We start from the raw sequence: 20,435 nt of genomic DNA, 5'->3' as shown, positions 1-20,435 counted from the left end.
AGCATTTCTATACTGAGCACAAGAAAGAGGAAAAGGAGACTTTGGTCCCTTATATCAGTTTTTGTTTATATATAAAGCAAATATTTTTGTTGTGTAACATGCTGACATTAATCTTTCAGAGAAGTAGAGGCTTGGCATTTTCTCTGCCTAATGAAAATAGTTCCTTTTTTTCCTAGCTCCACATTGCCATGAAATCTCAGAGTTTAAAATCTTGGCATTTTTATAGACTGGCATATAGCAGTGATACGCAAACTGAGGCTTGCGAGCTGCAAGTGGCTTTTTAATGTGTCTCCTGCAGCTCTTTGCAGCACATGATATTTAAACACTGTGATTTAATTATTAACCAGTCAGGCTGTTTTTACTATATTATTAACCAATTGTAGTTGATAAAATAATATTTGGTCAGTCATTTTGCTGTGAGAATAATGCCTATATTTATCTATACAATATAAAAATAGTAAATGAAACAATGAATTCACACTACTGTGGCTCTTTTGGGTAATGCCGATCACTAATTTGGCTTATGAATCACTGAGGTCTGTATCACTGCTATATAGAAAAGCTGAATCATGAACATCCTAGGCCTTGGGCAGGTGTAATTTGAAGGGAGAAGGAGTAAACAGTTCTCTCTTCAGGTGATGTTTGAAGTTGCTCAGGGATTTGGAATATTGAAATAACTCCTTGTTAGATAGATAAGTAGGTTTGTGATAAATTGCACTGGTTTGAGAAACTGAAAATGCTCAAGCGTGTGAAACACATCACATGGCTGTTATCTCTGCATTTATGTGCATGTGTTTATAATGCATATAATACAAGATAAATCTTTTACAGTGTTCTTTACATATAAAAGGCATCCTCCAGAGCATATTCTTGCAATTTATTTTTAATACTTTGTATATCTTTCAACTTACCAGAGGCTCTCAAAGCACTTAAAAAAAAATTAAACCTCTCAGTAGCCCTGTGGGATATATAGATTTATATAAAAATATATTAAGTGACTTGCCTACAGTTGAAGCGCAGCCAAGTCTGTGGATTAGGGAGTAGTTTGTTGTTGATGATGATGACAGAGACTATGAGAGAATTAAAAACAATGCCTTTGGATAGGTGGTGGTGATAATAATTGCAGGTGTCCTTGTTTAACTGGTAAGGGCTTAAAAAACTTAACAGGGAGACCTTCCCTGTGAAATTCGAACAGTTTAAGGAAATTATGACTAAAATCACTTGATTTTTTTTCTATCCTTTACACTGTTATGTTTTTACTTTTTCTTCTCTTAACTACATGTATGAATGACAGTGTTTCAATCTTACTTGTGCGTTTTCTGGCTTGTCCGTTTGGGTTATGTAACATAAAATACTCATCTTTATGACCAGTATAATGTATTCCTGTTTCACAGACATAATGCAAGTTTTAATTTAATAAGTGTCTGCTTTGAGAACTTCAGATATAAAGCACTACTGTAAATGCAAAGCATTATTTCTTTTTATTCACTCCCACTGCAGTAAGTAGGAGTTACACACTCAGGTCAGTGTTGTGTTTTGCTATATTGTTCATTTAACACCAGAAGTTGAGAGTGCTGCATTATATTAATGCAAAATGAATTATCTGAATTTATAAAACAAGAGGTGTGTATCTAAGCATTCTAGGTGCCTCTGAAAATGTTTAGAAATTCAACAAATCAATACAGCACATAGTGTCTAGGGCTTAACAGCATGTCTTGCACATCCGCTTATCTCAGGGTTCCCATGAAAGAAATATGTTAGTAACTTAAAATTTTAAGAAATAGCTGTATTTTTTTCGGTTACCAGAGCAATCGTATGGCTACAGAACAGACGTGAGGCCACTGTTGAACGGACAAGGACCACAAGTACAGTGCGACGGGATGATCCAGGAGAATTCAGAGTTGGACGCCTGAAACATGAGAGAGTGAAAGTTCCACGAGGTGAATCCCTGATGGAATGGGCTGAAAATATCATGCAGATTCATGCAGACCGAAAGTCTGTTCTAGAGGTAAAACATGTCTCCCTAGCAGAGTAGTTTTAAAACACTTTTATGGAAGGCAGCTATGAGTGATATAGTTAGCTGACGAACATTGAGTCTTTTCTTTTTCTACTATTTCTTTTCATTCTTAACTTTCATTGTGTATTTCAGGTGGAGTTTTTAGGAGAAGAAGGAACAGGCCTGGGGCCTACATTGGAGTTCTATGCACTGGTGGCAGCAGAATTCCAGAGGACAGAACTGGGAACTTGGCTTTGTGATGACGATTTTCCAGATGATGAATCACGTCAGGTATGGATCATTTTCACTTGTGGTTGTTCAGAGAAAAACAAATATTATATGGTAATAAAAGTAGCTCACTTGTACTCTCACCAGCTGCTGAAAGTCTTGAATCCATGTATTTTAGGTAAGCCCGGTAATACCACTTATTATCAAAGCTGCCTGACACTTCACATGATGACAGTACTCTGTTTTGGGGTTTGTTTGTTTTTTGTTGCTAATAACTTTGCCAAACTTTAACCATATAGGCTGAAATTTTCTGTGCCAGAGGTTGAATTTTTTTGGAAGATTTCAGCTAAAATGGCTCCGCTGTTTCAGAGAACAAGATTAAGGAAAAATACATTTGTTTTGTCCATGTTAAGAAATTCTCAGCATTGATGATGAAAAGCTCTAGCCCCTTCATTCTGGCATTTTCTAACTATTGAATGCTTGACTTTCATACTTTTATCTTTTAATGTAGGGTGGTGTGTGTGTGGTTGATGATCTGAGCTGAGCGAACATAGGATTCAGGTTGCTCTTCTACTTTTACTATACCTCTACCCCAATATAACATGACTCGATATATCATGAATTTGGATATAACGTGATAAAGCAGCGCACTCTGGTGGATCAAAACAAGTTCGACATAACACGGTTTCACCTATAATGCAGTAAGATTTTTTTGGCTCCTGAGGACAGAGTTATATCGGGGTAGAGGTGTATTTAACAAATACCACAACAACAATATAGAGTGTTAAATCTACGTTTGAACTAAAATGAAAACTGCAATTGTATTGGACTTGCAAGTGTTTTACATTTGAATAGACCACTTCTACAAATTCGTTAAACTGAAGGATGTTTATAAATGTTTTTCTTCTGAGAAGGTAAATAATAGACTAATATGAACACACTGTCTATATTTAAACTCATCTTGCACAAAGCTACCATTTCCCCCTTTTTCCCTTAAATCCAGGTTGATATTGGAGGTGGATTAAAACCCCCTGGATACTATGTACAGAGATCATGTGGACTTTTCACAGCACCATTCCCACAGGATAGTGATGAACTTGAAAGAATAACCAAACTCTTTCATTTCCTTGGAATTTTTTTGGCTAAATGCATTCAGGATAACAGACTGGTGGATTTGCCTATTTCTAAACCTTTCTTTAAACTCATGTGTATGGGTGACATTAAAAGTAATATGAGTAAATTGATCTATGAATCACGGGGTGATAGAGACTTGCACTGCACTGAAAGCCAGTCGGAGGCTTCTACAGAGGAGGGACATGATTCACTGTCAGTAGGAAGTTTTGAAGAAGACTCCAAGTCAGAATTTATCCTTGATCCACCGAAACCTAAACCCCCTGCTTGGTTTAATGGAATTTTAACATGGGAGGACTTTGAATTAGTAAACCCACATAGAGCCAGATTTTTAAAAGATATTAAAGACCTTGCAGTTAAAAGACGTCAAATTTTAAGTAATAAAGGTCTTTCAGAAGACGAAAAGAACACAAAACTACAGGAATTAATGCTGAAGAACCCATCAGGTTCCGGGCCTCCGCTTAGCATAGAGGATTTAGGGTAAGAGATTTTGTTTTATATTTATACATACATTTATTCATACAGTTCTGCTTAGTGGAATTACTAATATCCATATGTACATTCATCAAATAAAAATTTCAGTTTCATTTCTGAAGACTACAGTGATATATTTATTTAAAAGTAGTGGTGCTATCCCAAGTTTTCTGGCAAAAACCCAGGTTGGTTAATTACATTCTCTATCCTTAAAATTCTTGCATAGTGGCAGCTTGAAAATGTTTTTTCATTCCCATATTAAATGATTGCTGGGCACCATGCATTGTTTGCCATGTGGACCGTCAGAGTAGTCTGCATTTCATTGTTGGATGAAATCATAACTTTGTTCTTATACAGTTTATGAAGCCCTTTACTTAGAAAATGAAACAGTAAATATTCTGTTTCTTCTCAAGCGTATTTATGATGTATTTTAGAAACATTCTTTACATGGCATTGACTGGAAATACCGTTGTTGTTTTGTTGTTGTTTAAAAACTTTAAACCCAGTATATGCTGTTTATATTTATTTTTTTTTCTTTTGGAACCCAGACTCCATTGGGTTTACACTGATTCTCTGATTACAAATTAGTGTGGCAGCTGTGTGTGTGTGAAAGCAGAGTCCACAACAGTGACAAACAAGAGTCTGGAGATCTGTAGAATTTGTCTGTATTATCAGTCCATTAAGGTTCCAGTCCTGCTACAGGCATGACACTGCACTGTCACATATTCCCACTGACTTCAGAGATGTTGCATGAGTACAAAGTGGTCCATTCATGCTGAACCTGTTGCAGGATCAAGGCCTAAATGTCTAGTAACTTCAGTGGCTTCATGCTACTGCTGATACTATCCCTGGAAATATTGAGAGTGTTTGTTCCTGTTGGTATGATTTTAAACTAAAAGATGACCTACTAAAAAGGTTTCAAAATTTAATTATAAAGATACTTTATGTTTAATGGTTTGAAACGTTAGACACTTGTCAAAGTGGACTCTGTGTAAATGCACAAATCCATTGGAAAACAATCTATTTTTATTATGTAGTCTATTGCATTGCTTTCTAATAAGGTGTCAGCATGCACATTCTTATATAAAATGTTCCATAAGCTGTTTTCGTGGTGGTAAGATGAGATGCTATCCTTTTTTAGATAACAAATCTAATATTTGCTGCAAAAGCAGTCACTGATTTCAATAATCTATTAAAACCCATCCTTATTTTGCAGTCTGAATTTCCAGTTCTGCCCATCGTCCAGAGTATATGGTTTTACAGCGGTGGATCTCAAGCCAAATGGTGAAGATGAGGTTAGAAAACAAACCCCCTTACGGGATTTTAACAGTATGCCATCTCAGCAATCATGTTTAATGCATGCAACATTGACTCTTTTTTTTTATATCCTGTATATTTTCTTTATAGATGGTAACTATTGATAATGCAGAGGAGTATGTGGAGTTAATGTTTGACTTCTGCATGCAGACTGGCATACAGAAACAGATGGATGCATTTAAAGGTAATTTTAACCATAGCAGATTATGTGCACATTTAGCTGGACACATTGGCACTCAGGATCTCCTGATTTAATGTAGTGGTATAGAATGTCACGCAAAACCACGGTTTTAAAAACAAACTGCATATGGTAGAAGAATAATTATGGTTCCTAACCACTACTAATGTTAATATGTGTAGAAAATGGAAATACTGACACATTTTACTCACTGACATTTAGTATTGTGGTGCATGCTATTGCTAGCAAATAGTTATGTACCCACAAATCCTGATTCTAAACCAAGCGCCAACTGGTTTAAAAGAATAGATGATTTACTCAATTTAACCCAAACACTTGTTTTAAAAAAATAAAAATGCAAGTTAAGGCATAGCAAACAGTTGATGCAGACAGGCTGACTATACTGTTGACCAGTAAGGCTCCTGCCATTACTAACATTTGCTTTAAGTGTAGTAATCCTGTTTCTTCATTTGACTTAGCTAAAGAACCATAGTTTAAAAATACTAGTTCTAGTTTAATGATTAAAATGTTTAAAAGCTGAAATTATTTTGGATGCATTCTTGTGACTATATTTTTTTACTTGTATCTTTATAAATTAAGATGGTTTCAATCGAGTCTTCCCAATGGAGAAGCTGAGTCCTTCAGCTATGAGGAAGTTCAGATGATTCTTTGTGGAAATCAGTCACCATCTTGGGCAGCTGAGGATATCATCAACTACACAGAACCTAAACTTGGCTACACACGAGATAGGTGCCTATTAGTCTAACCTTGTTTTTCACATCACTTAAGAAATATGTGTAATGATAACATTCATATATTCCTTACATGAAGATTCTAAATTGAAGGAACTGCTGATAAGCGTGAAGACCATGTGGAACAAATGCGTGGCAGTGGATGTAATCTTTGTATTTCTCCAATAGATAGTCTTAATTCTGGATGACGAGTTTGAGGAGGTTGGCGGGGGGGAGAGGGGCTGGTGAAAAAACAGAAGAATGAGATTGACATTCAAAGGGGTAGGTTAATAGAACCCCGATGTTAGCTTCTTGCCACAGAAACTTTTAGAGATAACATTAATTTGGTTTTATTTTTACTTACATGGTTAAATTGTAATTCATTTGGGGATTGTCTTGGAATCAATTTTTATTTCTATTAAGGAAGGCTGCTAGAAAGAACCCATACAGTTTTGTGAGCTCCCACAGCTGGTTTTGCAGCAGTAGAATACAAATTAATTTTTCTTAGGTGTATTGGTGTTATAGTACTGAAGATGCTATGTAGCTGGGGTCTTCTGTGTACCCATTCTGTTTGCAAGTATGAGGACCTTGCTAGCATATGCTGGCTGATGCACTGCTAATGCATTGTCAGGATGCAGTTCATTAACTCTATCATTGATATAAAGGAGGTGGGAGTGTCTCTTTGTTTGTGGGGAACCAGGGTTTAAAACAGTGGTGTCTGTAGGGAAATCATGGGGGAGAAATTTTAGGCTGAAGCTTATGTTTTAATAGTTGTTTAAATTACCAGTTAAGTGAAAACACAGGAAGTGGGTATGTTTGAACACCGAAGGTTGAATTCTCAGTTACACAAATTCCCCTTTGCACCACTCTGGTGGTGTGAAATGATTTTAAAGAGGCCTTCGTGTAACTGAGATGAGGCCCAGTATGTGTGGATTCTGTTAAGAGCAGGCTTGGAACTCTACCTAAATACTAGTTCTCACACTAGGAATAAATGGAGATCTGTTAATTCCATTTCCAGTAGTAACATGGGGAATTGATATGTCCCCCTGTAGGTTTTGCCATGTAACATCTGGCAAAGAAATTTTTAAAAATACCATTTTCATCTCTTTCTTTCTTATAAATGCTTTCTTCTTAATTCAGTACAGGTCTGTTGCATCTTACACACATTTAACATGCGTGATTTCAGCTTTACGCGATTGGCAAAAAAGAAAAGGAGAAAAATAACTATTTTAATACTGTAGTGCGGGTGATTCCGCCTGCCATTCAACTCAGTGTAATTTTGACTCTACACGGTTTTCGCTTTACACGCTCACCGCGGAACAGAACCCTCATGTGAGATGAGACTCGCCTGTAATGAACTGGCATGAATATTTTAAACAAACAGTTGCCCTTTACATTTGTGTAAAGACATTGGTTTTAATGTCTCAAGTTACAAAATGCTCTCTGTCATCACAGACATTTTGTTGATGTTCATATATTAATTCTTCTTGTTTTTTAGTCCTGGCTTCCTTCGATTTGTGAGAGTTTTGTGTGGCATGTCTTCGGATGAAAGAAAAGCATTTCTCCAGTTCACTACTGGCTGTTCAACACTCCCACCAGGAGGACTGGCTAACCTACACCCCCGGCTCACTGTTGTGCGCAAGGTATAGGCTCTTCAGGATACCTCTCAACTTAAGCTTTTTGCTTACAAAAAATCTACATCTGCCACGTAAATAAATGTTAATCTTATAGTTCCTTATCAACCCTCACTATTTTCTGTTAGCCTTTCAGTGCCAGACTCCACTCCAGCTCTTCTCTGGCTTTCCACTGTCATATATATTCTCATAAAAAGGAACTGAGGAAAGGTTTATATAAACTAAGTACACTTCAATCTCTCCTAGCCTTTTTCTGGTTGATACATTCATCCTCTGGCATCTCACTGTTTTATGTAGGAAGTAGAACTGGGTGGGAAGCAGTTTTCCCATCTTGTGAAAATTTTCAGAGATTTCAAAATTTTTCCCTTTTTACATTGGGGCAAAACTGAAACCTTTTGAAATTTTTCATTAGAATTAAGAGAGAGACTGAGCATGCGCACCATCCCAGAATATCCAGTAGCCCAGTGAGTAAGGAAATCACCCGATATGTGGGACACTCAGGTTCAAGTCCTTGCTCTTGCCGGATTTAAAGTAGGAACTTGAACCTGGATTTCCCACATCCCAGATGTGTACTCTAATCACTGGGCTATTTGGTATTCTGGGGTGGGTTCCTCTCTCTCTCTCGCTTGGTTTGACTACACATTTCTGGAGCTGGGAAACCTTTCTGAAGAGAGTTACGCTGAAACTGATACGTTTCTGCAAAAAGTTTCAATTGTGGCAATTTGGAATTTGACAAAAACAACAGGAATCTGTGAAAAAATTCCCAGCCAACTCTAGCATGAAGTAGATTGTAAATTCAGCAGAGGAAAAGGGACGTATGTATTTTTATCATATAGGTATAATACAATAAACTATAGCAGTACATAAATAATAATAATTCTTCCCTATTCTCAGGTTGATGCTACAGATGCAAGTTATCCATCTGTGAATACCTGTGTGCATTACCTTAAGTTGCCTGAGTATTCCTCTGAGGAGATTATGAGGGAGCGCCTGCTAGCTGCTACTATGGAAAAAGGCTTTCATCTCAATTGAATTGCTCTGTGCAACATGGGACATGAGAAACTGTTTATGATATTAGTGAAGCCTCTTGTGTTTGTGTGCAGAAAATATGATCTCCACGCTGTGCTCTGATGAGACTTACCTTTTTTCCACCTGTGAGGCTTTAGGAACACGTGGAAAAAGTTTGTTAGCTGCTAATGACAAAACAAATCCCTGTAACTACACAGCCAGCAAGTAAATGGCACAGAACACTGTGTGATGCTTCAAGGGCTTGCACGACTGGAAATTAAGGTGGTTCTCTTTGTTCCAAAGAGCAGATCTTCAGATTTTCAGTGTTCACGGATATAAATTTCTAAGTGTATTTGTGTAAAGTTTGTCATTTAATACCTTGTACACTACAGTTGCCATCACTGATCCCTGTTTTGCTGGCTTTAAACTAACTGGTCAAAAACTTGCTTCCTTAAATCTTAGAGTTAATGGGCATCACAGCTTTTTCTTTCTTTCTTTCTTTTTTTAATGGTGCCTGCACTATTGGAGTATTCTAGTGTTGTTTTTTCTTTTTCTTTTTTGGGGGAAGGGGGGTTGGTTTGTTTTTTGCATATAATCATGCACAACTTTTTTTTTCCTTTCAACTGGGAATATATTTTGATTTCTTAAATGCCCTGCTATAAATATCAAATCCTTAAGTGTGTTTGTGCATTCAACAATAAAGCTATTAAAAAACAAAACAAAACACTGGTTTCTGGTGCAAGGCACACTTAAAGCAAATTTTACTTTTGGTTGTACTTTCCTTGTATATTATAAACATTTATTTAACTTGTTGCAGTTTGAAATTTAAAAAAATTTCCAATGTGTATGCTCAACAATAATCATTAAAATGTTTGCAGTGTATAAAATTGTCTCTCTTTCTCTCATACTCCTCAAATATGAGTACATAGACTAGATACCTTTGTTTTGATTTGGCCAAATGTAAGTGTTCTAAAAGCATTACTTTTGAAGAAATTTGGTTTATTTTTCTAAGTTTAAGAAAAATAGAAATTGGGGCATAAGAGCAAATAAGCGACCTGTTCATTAGCTTGTCTGTTGGCCAAGCCAGGGCGTTCAGAGTTTTGCAGTGTAGCTTTCTGAGAACTAGCTTGGCAGATACCTGTAGTGCTGCACAGTGTCTTTGGCATGGGCAGCTCTAGGTATTTTGCCACGGCAGGCAGGCTGCCTTCGGCAGCACGCTTGCGGGAGGTCCCCGGTCCCGTGGATTCAGCGGCACACCTGCGGGAGGTCCGCCACAGCTGCGGGACCAGCAGACCCTCCGCAGGTGTGCCTCGCAGCGACCGGCAGAGCGCCCCCTGCCCCCCACCCCGCAACTTGCCGCCCGAAGCAAGCACTTGGCGTGCTGGTGCCTGGAGCTGCCCTGGTATTCGGTATTTTTCAGACATGATATGAATGATACTGAGTTTGCATATTGTATTAGAGTGAATGACTGTACCTCACAACATTTGATTAAAGCTTTTTGAGGGAGCAATGGCTGTCTTGATTGAACCATGTATTGTAACTTTTTTGTGGTGGTCAGTGACTGCTTATAAAAATGAAGTAAATAAGAGGTTACTACACTTTTACCAGAAGTTTCTTGAAACAATCAAAAGCTTATAAGAAAAATGCGTATTTCTCTGTCCCCTCATGTAGCAGTCTTCAGCATGGGGTGTTTCCCATCTCCGGGTCAACTGCAGACAGATCAGATCTGTGCTCTGAGCCTGGGCTTGGGACTGCCTCTCAAAAAGAACTTCCCAGAATTCTAGGCCTCCAGCCAGCACACATGCAGACTCTAGGGCTCCCTTTTGGAAGAGCTTTCACAGGATTTTTAAGAGGTGTGTTGTTTTTTTTTTTTTTTCTTACTGTTTCCTCTTTAGCTTAGAGGGCTTCTTCCTCAAAACTAAGGAGGAGTCTTTGTGGCACCTTAGAGACTAACAAATGTATTACCAAGTGTGAGGTCAGTCTCATGAGACATTCATTTAACAGCAGGATACCAAGGGAGGAAAAATAACTTTTGAAGTGGTAATGATAATGTCCCATTTCAGACAGTTGACAAGAAGGTGTGAATAACAGTAGGGGGAAATTAGTGTTGGGGAAATTAGGTTTAGGTTTTGTAATGACCCAACCACTCCCAGTCTTTATTCAGGCCTAATCTGATGGTGTCCAGTTTGGAAATTAATTCCAGTTCTGCAGTCAGGTCCAGAAAGACAATGTTTTTTAATGGAGGGTTTGAAGAACAACCCCTCTTCTTCCCCCGCCTTTCCTCTCAGAAATGGCAGAGACACAGCAGAGCACAGGAACCCAGCTCCCAGTCGGCGTGTGGGCAAGTTCCATGCCAAGATGGTTGAGCAGGCCCCACTGGTGTATTGAGGCAGTTCAGCAGGCCTCCTGGAAGCTCCTTCCACCAAGTCCAGGGCAAAAATCAGTGGCATAGAGACAGGAGTAAGTAAGGAGTAAGGGTCAGATTGCTTGACAGGGGGAGGGTGCTAGAATGAAAATTCTATGCAGCTGATTGTACTTTTACCATAACCAAATGGATGTCTGATGTAGGTCCCATTGGTTCTTATCTTAAGTATGATAGTCTAAAAGGGAATGAAGCTGGATAGTTTAAATATGGAGGTTTTCACCTCTCAGTATCAGTCTGAGCCTAGTTTACAGTAGCAGGTGATTAGAAAATGAAAGTAATACCAATTGACAGTTCTTTAGTGACTTTTGTGAAAGATGACAGACAGTTATCCATGTCACACTATTTCACTTAAAGACCAGTCATTGAGCTCTCTTCTACTGCTCCTAAAGATTTTTAGATTAGTTTCAATACATTTGGTCAGTATTAGGAAATTTACAACCCTGAGGTACCTCTTCTGTAGATTTTACTCAAGACTTGGACAAGCAGTGAATATACTGTGAAAAACATCTAATGGTATGCTGAGGGTTGGAGGATGAAAAGCTGTGGTGATTGTGATCCCATTACTAACAATTTTGTGGGCTCCCCCAGCCGGCAGTTGTCAAAGAATACTTACATTGCAAACAAGAAACTGACAGGTAAGTGGGAAAAATACCATAGTGAAAAGGAGAACCTTTATTTTCAAGTTTATACGCAAAATACTAAAACAGCACACTAAGAAAACTAAACTACTAAAGTAGCAACTTCCTTTTGAGTATGATAAAGAACAATTAACCTTTGTTTTATCATTCTGATTTTTTTATTAACAGAATGAAGTGTTCAAATCGTTTATTTACAACTTCGTAGTATTCAGTAACCTTTATTACAGCCATCACTATAGCATTTGAGTGAACACAAACTTGACACTGTTCTATACAAAACCATATAAGATAAACCTGTCCTTGTGAAGACAGGACCTAGTAGAAGATTGGTGATATCGGTACAGAAGTTAGAGCTTAAGATCCATACTTATGGAAACAACTTGGAATTATACTAATTCCCTAACTCATCATCTTCATCCCTATAGCTGCCTTTTTTTTCTTTTTTTGGAATGAATGAGGCGAGGCCTGCTCCATACCTAAAACTTAAGCTGACCTAGCTACATCACTCAGGGCTGTGAAAAAGATTATACCCTGTGCAATACAGTTAAGTCTAAACTCCACTGTAGACACAACTAGGTCCCGCCTCTCAAGTAGGTGGATTTACTACTGCAGCTGAAAAACCCTTTCTTTTGCTGTAGTAAACGTCTGCTGTACAACAGGGTAGCTACAGCTGTGCTGCTGTAGCACTTGTAATATAATGCATAGTCACAGACATACAAGGCTTCAGGAATATTATTCCCGTAACAGAATTACAAATACTAAAACAAAATGGTTACTTTTTAGACAAGTGCTGTGTCAACTGACATTTGCCTCATTGAAAAAGTTCCTGTTGGTTCCTTCCCCTCCCAATTTTCACCTTTATGTTGGCATGGCATATTTTTTTCTAGAATTGGAGGAGAAAGGAAGAGGGAATATGCATTAGATTTCTTTGCTTCAATATGTTCCAGCCAGTTGAAAATACTGCAAGAAGTCTCAGAAAAGAGCTGTAGGGATGGTCGTGGGATTTTCAGAATGCTTTGTAAAATACATTCCTCAGTAGGCTTGTTTCCTTCTAGCTTTCTGCCATTTTGTCAAGAACAAATAGAGGTGCAAGAATTCTATTCTTGTTGGTTTCCACGATGCAGCCATTTAACACCATTTCATCCAATATTATGTGCACTCTATCCAAGTTGAACATTATCTAGGAACATTTCAAGTTAAGTAATTTTTATTTACAAGTATTGAACAGTGTGAAGACTTATTCAGAAGGAAATCTTACCTGCCTTTGTCTTAAACATTTCATGTTCTCAACCTTCTTCTCTGATTAAAACTTACAAGTGTGAGTATTTGAAAATTTGCACTTTGAGATTAGGTTAAATTTATTTTAGTAGCACTAATATCCATGTCAGACGTAATATTTTTCACCTAGCAAAGCGTCAGTGGGAACAGATAACTGCAGCTGGCTCTATTAGAGATGAGGCAATGACAGCATAACATAATTTGAACAATTAATATCTGGACAAAGTTTTTAGTATAGGCTTGTCTGACTTCACTGCGAGTTGACAGATTTTATAGAAAGAATAGTTTCTGCTTACCACAGACACAAAATGCAATCAGTAAGATACCACAAACTTGAATGTGACTGAATAATGTTAAGGATATGTCTACATTGCACCTGGGAGAATGCCTCCCAGCTAGTGTAGACAGACCCACTAGCTGTTCTTGAGTTAGCACAGAAGTTGCAGTGTGGGTGTTGCAGTATGGGCGGCAGCCCAGGCTAGCCATCTGAATACATAAAGTCCATGTGGCTAGTTTGTGTGCTAGTAGAACTAGGGCAGGAGGGCTGCCTGGGCTGGGAGGCGTGCTCTCAGGTGCAGTGGAGACAGACCCTAAAAGCACATCTATGTACACTGCATTTCTGTTAAGATAATTCTTAGTCTGTTCATGTCTGACTGATACCAGCATTTTTCAAGGCTGACCATTTTGTATTTTTCCCCTCTCCCCAACATCACTTATTTGGTGTAATGGAAAAATCAAGTTTCAAACTTGTCTAATTTTATAAGCTGATACGCTATTCGTCTATTGTAATTTACACAGAGGATAGCTAAGAGTGATTTCATTAATTTACACTCCTTTAAGGAATAGAATTTAATTCATTTTTAAAATGATTTTAAATATACTTTGTGCCTTCAAGATTTGCCTAGTGAAATAAGGCAGCTGAAAGGCAAAAATCTGAAGCAATAAAAATGTGTGTCCTTTTGTGCTATATGAAACTCTTCCATTAACGTATCTTAACTGCTTTGGTCTTGGCAAATAAATGACAAGTTTTATACCAGCAAAAATGTTCTATATGCACTAGTATTCATTGAACAAATGTGATGTGGGAAAAGTGGGGCTAAGTAAAACATGTTCTGCTTTTCCTATTTCTCTCTAGTCTATTAAATAAATTGACATAAAAAAAGACTACGTATCATGGCTGTCTCCCTGATTCAGAACAATCTACAGGGGAAGAAGTTAAACCTCTCTCCTGCCTTGTCCCCACCTGTTGCTGCTCTTCAGTCTTTCCCTCTGTTCAACAGATCAATCATAGTTTCAGCTTCACTCCTTGTAGTTCTTGGATATAAGTTGGGGATTCTGTTTATTGCAGTGGAGCCAGCAAAAAACTTCACATTCCAACATGAAAACACATCTTTCAACAGTTTGGGGATGGTGGGGTTTGTTTGTTTTGCACCTTCACTACTGCCTCCCGGAACTTGCTTGCCACAAATGTTGTTTGATAGTGTGGCATGAGCTCAGAAAGACAGATGGTCAGATTTGGTTCTATTACTCTGCATTCACACCAGTGGAACTCCACTGTCAGAGTACTCATTCAGGCCCGTGTTTTCAAAGCTGCTTAGGGTATGTCTATACTAGAAATGCTACAGCAGTACAGCTGCAGTGCTTCAGTGTAGACACTCTACAGTGATTGGAGGAATCCTGCTACCACTGTAGTTAATTCACCTCCCCTAGAGGCAGTAGTGAGGATGATGGAAGAATTTTTCTGTCTACCTGGCACTGCTTACACTGGGTATTAGATTAGCATAGTGATGTCTCCCAGGGATGTGGATTTTTCACAACCCCACAGCGATGTGGCTATGCCTATGTCCAGTGTGGACCAGCAGGGCGTGGAATAGCATTCACGTCACACTCATCAGTACCAGCTCCAGGCCAGGGAAGCTAATGATCCAAGCAAACAAAATTTGGTGATGAAGCCTGTTCATGTGCCACCTGAGGCACCTTGCCCATACACTAAGCAATATAGACCAGCCCTAACTAAAGTCTTGCAGTGTGAGTGGAGCAATGCTTACACACCTTCAAAATCTGGGCCTCTGCATTTAATTTAGCCTATGCAGCTTGCAGGCTACAGGTGCTGTAGTTGGCTCTCCATGTTATACTTTTCAAATACACCTCACTGTCTTGCAAGGAATATTTTAGTGTGGAAACAGTTGCAGCAAGAGTACAATAATTTGAGAATTTATGGAAAATAGAATTAGCCCTTAAATTCCCAGTCAGCATCACTAGTGATGCAATGCTGTACATGCAGGAAGGAGGGCCTGTTAAATTCAGATATTAATCTACAGAGCTTCCATGAATAGTCCTAAAATGCCACTACAAGCTTTTTTTAATTTTAGCTTTGTACCAAAGCCAGGTCATTACACTATCTGATAGAACTCTCATGAGAAAAGCCCATCCAATCTTTCTAAAATAGCAAGACACACACACATCCTAAAATTTAACGGGGAAAAATATCCCAAGTAAAATCAGGTACAGGAAGGAGAACTCTCACTCTCTAGACCAGTTTCTCTGGATTACTCTCCCTGAAAAAAATACACAGAGTGAGATCAGTGATTAATTTCTGAAAGTGTATATCACCTGAGAAAGATTACTCATCTGTTTCCCAAACCCTAGATGCCTTGTAGCAGGTTCACTCACAGATAGCATTAAAGAATGATGCCACTTTTAAGTTTCAGGAGCATTTCAGCTTGTTTCAAAATTAATGGCATTGACTTTCCCTTTTAAGTTATCATTTTTAAAAGCCTAACACATACTTAATGGCTAGAGGCACATTTTTGTTACAGGGAGTGAAGTGGTGTCACATCTTTCCACCTGTTAACATGCTAGCCCCTCCCTGCGACGCAACATTCCACAGCTACTCAGCCCTCATTCCAGCAGCAGCTATCTCACCTGTAGCCTGAATTTGGCTAGCAGTTACTGTTCCAGAGAGATTGCACACCTTGATTCTGGTAAGTCTCCAAGCTTCCTTTGCAATTCTATTCCCACCTCCTTTTGCCATGCTGCTCTTGGCAAACATTCAGCTTTAGAGAATGAGCAATCTTGGCTCCTTTCCTGCAAGTCTCACTATGCCTGTCCTCTGCTGTTACATCATTCTATACACAGTTAGACATTTCACTCTGATTGATTATACCCAGGCCACTGTGGGGACATCTGTCCATCATCTTCCTAACTCTTCTACACCAGCAGCCCCCCTCCTGCTTGGCAAGAAACCCACACCACAGGGTGTAAATCATCCAACCTGTGGATGAATCCTGTGTAGAGAGTAGAAAGTAAATCTACCAGATCAACTAGTGTGAGGAAAGGCTAGGCAAGGTGTGTAATTTGACATTTAAATGCTGCAGGAACTGCAACTTGCCTCGTTTCAGACTGGGGAATTTTTTTGTAGGTGGTAGGGCTTCTGCAATATTTAAGAATAATCACAAGTACTAAATTGGATTACTTAATTCTTTGCCCCAAATCTAAGTTGTTAAAACTGGAGCAAGAGATGTAAGATGCAAATAAAGTCCACATCTGTATGTTTCCTGGGGCCTGATATTTGTTGGATCATGTTATCTTCAGTTCTTATCACCTTGTTTTCAACATTAAGTAGACATGATCACTTTTAAAACCAAATTCATGTGGATTTTGGCTACACCAATGTTGCCATAGAGGCAGGAAATCATCACAGGCTCAAGCCAGATGCCCAGTGTACTAACACATGATATCTTGCATATGTGTTTGCTGCTACAGACATCCACATTGTATTTCTTCAGCAGGTATTTTGAATTAGCCTAAGCTGACCCCAATTTATTTGGCAACAGAAATGATTCATTCCCAGGCCATGACTGTTATTTTACATGGTACAAATGGCATTTTGATGGAATAGTTTGCACAGCACTAATACCTAAGGCACTTGTAGTCAAATGTTATATTATTCTGTTTATCTGCTATTCAAACTGCTATCAAAAATAAATGCAAATCTGAATGGTTCACATTACCACCACCGCCACCACCACCAGTTGTATAGGCACATGTTCACACTTCACTCAGCAGACTGAGGAATTGGCTTTTAGTTTTTTCTATACCTTCTAGCCCACAAAAGTTTCTTCCTTTTTTTCTAAATGAGACAGGAATTTTTTAGCTTGTAAGGAGAGTGTTTTAAAATAAAACTGCTCTCCCTCCAAAAAGAGTGTACGGGTGTACTACAAAATTGAAGATATGAGGCCTAATATATAAGTGGAGACACACCAGGGATGAATTTGGCCCAATAGTTGTACTAGCAAGATTCGAGGACCTTTTCTTAAGTCAATATTATCAAATAAGATAATTTATATGCTCCCTAAATTCCATAAACCCCCATTCAAATTTCCAGGCAAATCTATTAGGGTGGTTTACAGTTGGAAATTTGAACCATGGCTGAAAATGATTCTCTCATGGGATGTCTCTGACAAAGAAGGGAAATGGGTTTAAGAGCTAGCATAGGCTCTCTGCACACTGAAACAGTATTGAAAATCATCTTCAGTCTACACCAGAGTTCCCCTAAAGTGTGTAACCACCTACTCTGTTAAGTAATGCATGCAGCAGGTTGCCAGGTGTGCATCTCTTAGCTACACGCACACTGTTGCCACAGTTAGTATGTATAAATCTGATTAATATTATCCATGCATTAGTTAGAATATTCCTCAGTGTGAAAAGTCTGACAAAAGGCAATTAGGATTCAAAGGGATGTCACCATCCTAAATGATTTCAAGTTCAAATTTGGATAAATACATATACAAAATACACCCATACGGGGGCATAAGTAGCCATTTGTATGTACAACTACCCAAATTGTATGCTTAGTCCCCAATTCAGCAAAGCACTTACGCACATAATTAAGTCTATCCCTCTTCAACAAAGCCCTTAATGAATTCAACACAGACAGTGTACTCCTTTTTTTAACGCTACTAGATGGACCAGAGAGTTCCAGTGAAGTCTGTTCCCTAGCTTATGTGTAGATGTACATGCTTTTAAAAAGTTATTGGAAAAAACTACATATGATGCCTTTTGCTGCTTCAGTAAAGAAGTATAAGAACAGATAGATGAAAAATAAAAATGTTTCTATATTTTAGCTATAAAGCATCGAAGTAGGCATAAGGCATCGAAGTAACATGATTCTGAGCATTTGAGTGTAGGGTGGTTAAGTATGTACAATGTCATTTCAATCATTGCTGCTGTCATGACCAATACCCAAGATTCCCCATCAAGGGCATACTCTTGTTCCCATTGATGGCAACAGCAAAACTTCCATAGAAGCAGGATCACAGTCCATGTTTAATCCTGTAATAGCGGGTACCTTTTTCTACTGTGGCTGAAGGCACTACTGTAATGTTAACTTTCTTTGTTATTGGCAAGGTATTTAAATTTACCAAAAATAGTGAAACAAGGTAAACCAAAAAATAACCCATCATCCCACTTCTCTGTATCCAAACGTGATTATACAGTTCTTCTTTGTAACTAAGCCCTCCATCTCATTTAACAAGTTACCTTCAGAAAAAAATTGCTCCATGCCAGCATTGTCTTTATATTGGTACTGAGATTTTAAATAGAAGGTTCTTCATTAGCAGCAGCTGCTGCCAGACCCCAGGAATGTGCTACTTACTCTAACTGCAATATTCATTTGTTAAATCATAACATGGTACTGCTTTATCTTGAATGTCTGCCAAGTAGTACTATAAGGCAGTCAGAACAGGAATACAGAAAATGACAAATGGATTGGTGGTGATACTGGAAAGGATACATCTAATTCACTCTGGAAGAAAAAAGATAGGTGGATATTAGTTTTAGTCAGATGATAATCTGACTTGTTTCACCTCACGATCATTAAGCATTACATACCACTTCTCCTTTGGATGAAGAAGGAAAGGCCTGTCAGAGCACAGATATAAACTTCCAGGATAGCTTGATTTTCTCTGGTGGTTTGTGCAGGTCCGTGCTCAGTTATATCATGCTCGTTAATGTGGGCTCTGAGTGCTTGTGATGTATTATCTTGGCCTCCATGACAAGTTAAGATTCTTCAGAATTTAATTTTTTATTGAAAAATTAAACTTCAAAGAATTATGGTTGCCAAGCAATAAAACTTTCTGAACATATGACACTATGCAGTGCTGTCTTACTGAGTCTTAAGAAAGACATCGTGAGATAATAACTGAGCATAGGGATGTGGATGCAGCTGTGCTCTTGAGTCCCAGCAAAAAGCTCTGTTCCAAACAGTGGAGCTCTACTGTGTCATCTGTTCCCTCCTTATTGTCTCAGTGATTAAAATTCTGCCATAGAAGGGTGGAACTTCCTGGAAAGGAGATGAAGTTGCCACTGGGCTTCCTTATCCCTGATTCAGGGTCCTACATTCTACCCTTGATTTTTATGCAAAAAAGTCTACTGACATAGTGAAAGGGTTGCTGTGAATTGAGGATATCATATGGCAGAAACTCATAGCTCTGGTTTATGAAACCTAAAGAAAACCATAATTCAGCCCTCTCCACTGAATGAGTTCAACATCCCCATTAAAAAAGTTTTTGTATATCACAAAAATCAAACTTCGGGTGACTGATCAATTCAGTTTATACTTAAGATTTTTTTTTTTTTTTTTTTTTTTTAAATGGTCACCGGGCACCAAGAGGCACAGATTCCAAACAGTGCGCCTGGTTATATTTGTGTAGCTACCATCAAAATCAAGGGGAGTCCCAGAGTTAAATCCCATAGGTAGCTTTGAAAACCTGCTCCTGATTCTGTGAATGTTTTCTCTAGTACAGCAGCATAAGGTCTGATAGCTAAATTTAAGATTGGAAATTCCATGAGATAAAAATAGCACATGCAAGAATGTTTAAAACTTGCAAACCTAAAAATATAAAGATGACAAACTGTCTTGCTCTAGAGGGACATATGTTCTTTTCCTTCCCTCTGCTTTTTTTTGCATTGTTTTTCTCTTTGTGTTGTTGTCATCATCACAATTTAGAGTGCTGCTAGAATTATGTAAACAACGAGGAGTCTGGTGGCACCTTAAAGACTAACAGATTTATTTGGGCATAAGCTTTCGTGGGTAAAAAATCCACTTCTTCAGATCTAGAATTGGGTTTTTTACCCATGAAAGCTTATGGAAGCAGTGGGTTTTTTACCCATAAAAGCTTATGCCCAAATAAATCTGTTAGTCTTTAAAGTGCTACCAGACTCCTTGTTGTTTTTATGGATACAGACTAACACGGCCACCCCTCTGACACTAGAATTATGTAAATATCAATATTAATTTAATACAGTACAGATTTATTCCCTTAGCTCTGTGGTCTCCACCAGAATCTCTATCTGGAATTATAGGCCTCTTATTCAGTGGCCTGCTATTTATTCTA

At 38.3% G+C, this 20,435-nt stretch overlaps 2 protein-coding genes across 8 annotated transcripts in view; one reads left to right on the top strand and one right to left on the bottom strand.

The window, feature by feature from the left end:
* Window positions 1-8,807, top strand: part of HECTD1 (HECT domain E3 ubiquitin protein ligase 1) — a 108,069-nt gene extending 99,262 nt beyond the window's left edge. The window contains 9 exon segments of the mRNA XM_075065856.1: window positions 1,807-2,008; window positions 2,150-2,287; window positions 3,228-3,835; window positions 5,046-5,124; window positions 5,237-5,330; window positions 5,925-5,957; window positions 5,960-6,074; window positions 7,554-7,698; window positions 8,584-8,807. Of these exon segments, the coding sequence (XP_074921957.1) occupies window positions 1,807-2,008; window positions 2,150-2,287; window positions 3,228-3,835; window positions 5,046-5,124; window positions 5,237-5,330; window positions 5,925-5,957; window positions 5,960-6,074; window positions 7,554-7,698; window positions 8,584-8,721 (1,552 nt within the window). The 3' untranslated portion in view covers window positions 8,722-8,807.
* A 2,964-nt stretch (window positions 8,808-11,771) lies between these two features.
* The window catches only part of AP4S1 (adaptor related protein complex 4 subunit sigma 1), a 29,701-nt gene continuing 21,037 nt past the window's right edge, over window positions 11,772-20,435 (bottom strand). For 6 of the 7 annotated variants that reach the window (XM_075065503.1, XM_032773282.2, XM_032773288.2 and 3 more), the window contains 2 exons: window positions 18,791-18,844; window positions 11,772-12,940 (listed from right to left, as the gene is read on the bottom strand). In XM_075065503.1, the coding sequence (XP_074921604.1) occupies window positions 12,812-12,940; window positions 18,791-18,844 (183 nt within the window). In that variant the 3' untranslated portion in view covers window positions 11,772-12,811. The remainder of the gene's footprint in view (window positions 12,941-18,790; window positions 18,845-20,435) is intronic. The other variant, XM_032773274.2, reaches the window with a different exon arrangement.

The sequence above is a fragment of the Chelonoidis abingdonii genome, chromosome 4 (assembly GCF_003597395.2).
Source record: "Chelonoidis abingdonii isolate Lonesome George chromosome 4, CheloAbing_2.0, whole genome shotgun sequence".
NCBI classification, from domain to species: Eukaryota; Metazoa; Chordata; order Testudines; family Testudinidae; genus Chelonoidis; species Chelonoidis abingdonii.
The sequence above is the reverse complement of the archived record's forward strand: the minus strand, read 5'-3'. Positions and strand labels throughout refer to the sequence as shown.